Source organism: Asparagus officinalis, chromosome 9 (assembly GCF_001876935.1).
Source record: "Asparagus officinalis chromosome 9, Aspof.V1, whole genome shotgun sequence".
Classification (NCBI taxonomy): domain Eukaryota; kingdom Viridiplantae; phylum Streptophyta; class Magnoliopsida; order Asparagales; family Asparagaceae; genus Asparagus; species Asparagus officinalis.
This window is the reverse complement of record NC_033802.1, coordinates 27,360,239-27,361,975: the sequence shown is the minus strand read 5'-3', so window position 1 is coordinate 27,361,975 and position 1,737 is coordinate 27,360,239. Positions and strand designations below refer to the sequence as shown.

Below are 1,737 nucleotides of genomic sequence, written 5' to 3'. Positions count from 1 at the left end.
ATCTTTAAAAAAACTAAATTTAAGATGGTATTAGAGCAATCCAGGTTTAAATCCCACCAGCCACGAATTAAATGCGAATTTCCTAAAAAATAACACTGCTACGTGAGTCCAGGTTTCAACCCATAAAAAAGTGCGCTCGACCTGCGGGGGCATGTTAGAATTAATATAAAACTATAATTCTTGATCCTCACCATAACTTCGGAGTTTTTTTTTTTTTTTTTTTTGTTAATCACCAATGTGGAAGTTTTGTACATATCAAAAATCTCATGAATGTGAGATATCTATACAATCATGAAGCTAAAGCTCACTAGAAGAATTATATATGCACAGAGCCTAGAATTATTGTAAAGCTAGAAATCTGTCAGTAAACCAAGCTGACTATATATCACCAATTATCTAAAGATCTTCATCTCAGTCACCAGTATATCAGCAGCCAAAAGTGAGCAGGAACCTAATTTATTCATTTGTGATTTTCTTCAAACCAGCAGAATAGTTGCAGAACCATTCTTTGCATTCTTCCTGGAGGGGACCATTGAGAATTGCAGACAAAATGTTGAATTTTATCTCATTAAAAATCTGCTCTGAAGTCTTAATCTTGTGGTTGAATAGCCTGGCATTTCTCTCAATCCAGATACTGTAGATTGTAGAAACAAGGGCCATTCTCTTAATTCTTTGCTTGAATCCCCTTCCTCTCAATCTGGTACAATACCAATTAATGATTTGCCTCCAGCAGCAAGATTTCCACCTAAAATGCAACCAGTCCATAACCTTGTTCCAAGTATCACTCGAGAAAGTGCACTCAAAGAAGAGGTGATCTCTGGTTTCAGTCTCTGTACAAGTACACAAACAGCAGCAGTTACTAGCCACAATCCCCCATTTAATAAGTCTATCCTGAGTAAGCAATCGGTTTTGGGTAGCTAACCAACCAATAAAGGAATGCCTGGGGATGTTTGCAGTCTCCCAAACAGTGCTGAACCAAGGCACTGCAGTAGAACCAGGGGAGATTTTATTATATAAGGCTGAAATTTTTACTTTGGAGTCTTTCATGCACGATTGAATTAGAGATTTGAGACACTCAGTTGTTCGCGGGAAAAATTGTTGCTTTCTTCATTAATGATTCCATTGTACACTCTTGTAATAGTCTATCGATTACAAAGATCCGGTCTTTTTATAAGATCCGGTTACAACGAAAATCAAATTGAAAAGAAATAAAAATTACAACTTTGTTTCCTTGTTTGTCGAACGAATCGCGAGCTCCTGTTTTGCGGTCGCTCGCTTTGTGGGTTCTTTGCCTGCGCCGGGGTTGTTTGCCGTGGACCACCGCGCGATCTAGATTCGGTCGGATCTACGCAGTACAACGGGTATTATTTCACCAAGGAAATAATAGCCGGGGAGGATTGTTTCACCAAGGAAACAATCGTCCAAGTCTCGGGATCTAAGACCAAGCTTAGATCCGGAGTGTAGCAACGTAGATCTGAGATCCGATCCTCTCGAACACCTGCCTTATTTAACGTTGATGATCGCCGAGCACCAGATCTGGATGAGCAAGTCCTTGATGTCCCAAAGTTGAGATCTTTTTTAGATCTGAGTCTCCAATCCTGCAGGGCTTCGCCTCCTCCAAAATCCAACCCTCTCAAATGAACAAGGGGGTGGCCTATTTATAGGCTACCCTCACTGTGCCTTGGGCACAGGGTGGCCGGCCACAAGTGGCTCGGCCACCGAGCCACCTAGGTAGCT

General features: G+C 41.2%; 1 protein-coding gene across 1 annotated transcript in view; it reads right to left on the bottom strand.

Moving 5' to 3' along the window:
* Positions 693–1,737, bottom strand: part of LOC109823321 — a 9,302-nt gene continuing 8,257 nt past the window's right edge. Inside the window, exons 3-4 of the mRNA XM_020389604.1 lie at positions 927–983; positions 693–830 (exon numbers count right to left, since the gene is read on the bottom strand). Of these exons, the coding sequence (XP_020245193.1) occupies positions 693–830; positions 927–983 (195 nt within the window). The remainder of the gene's footprint in view (positions 831–926; positions 984–1,737) is intronic.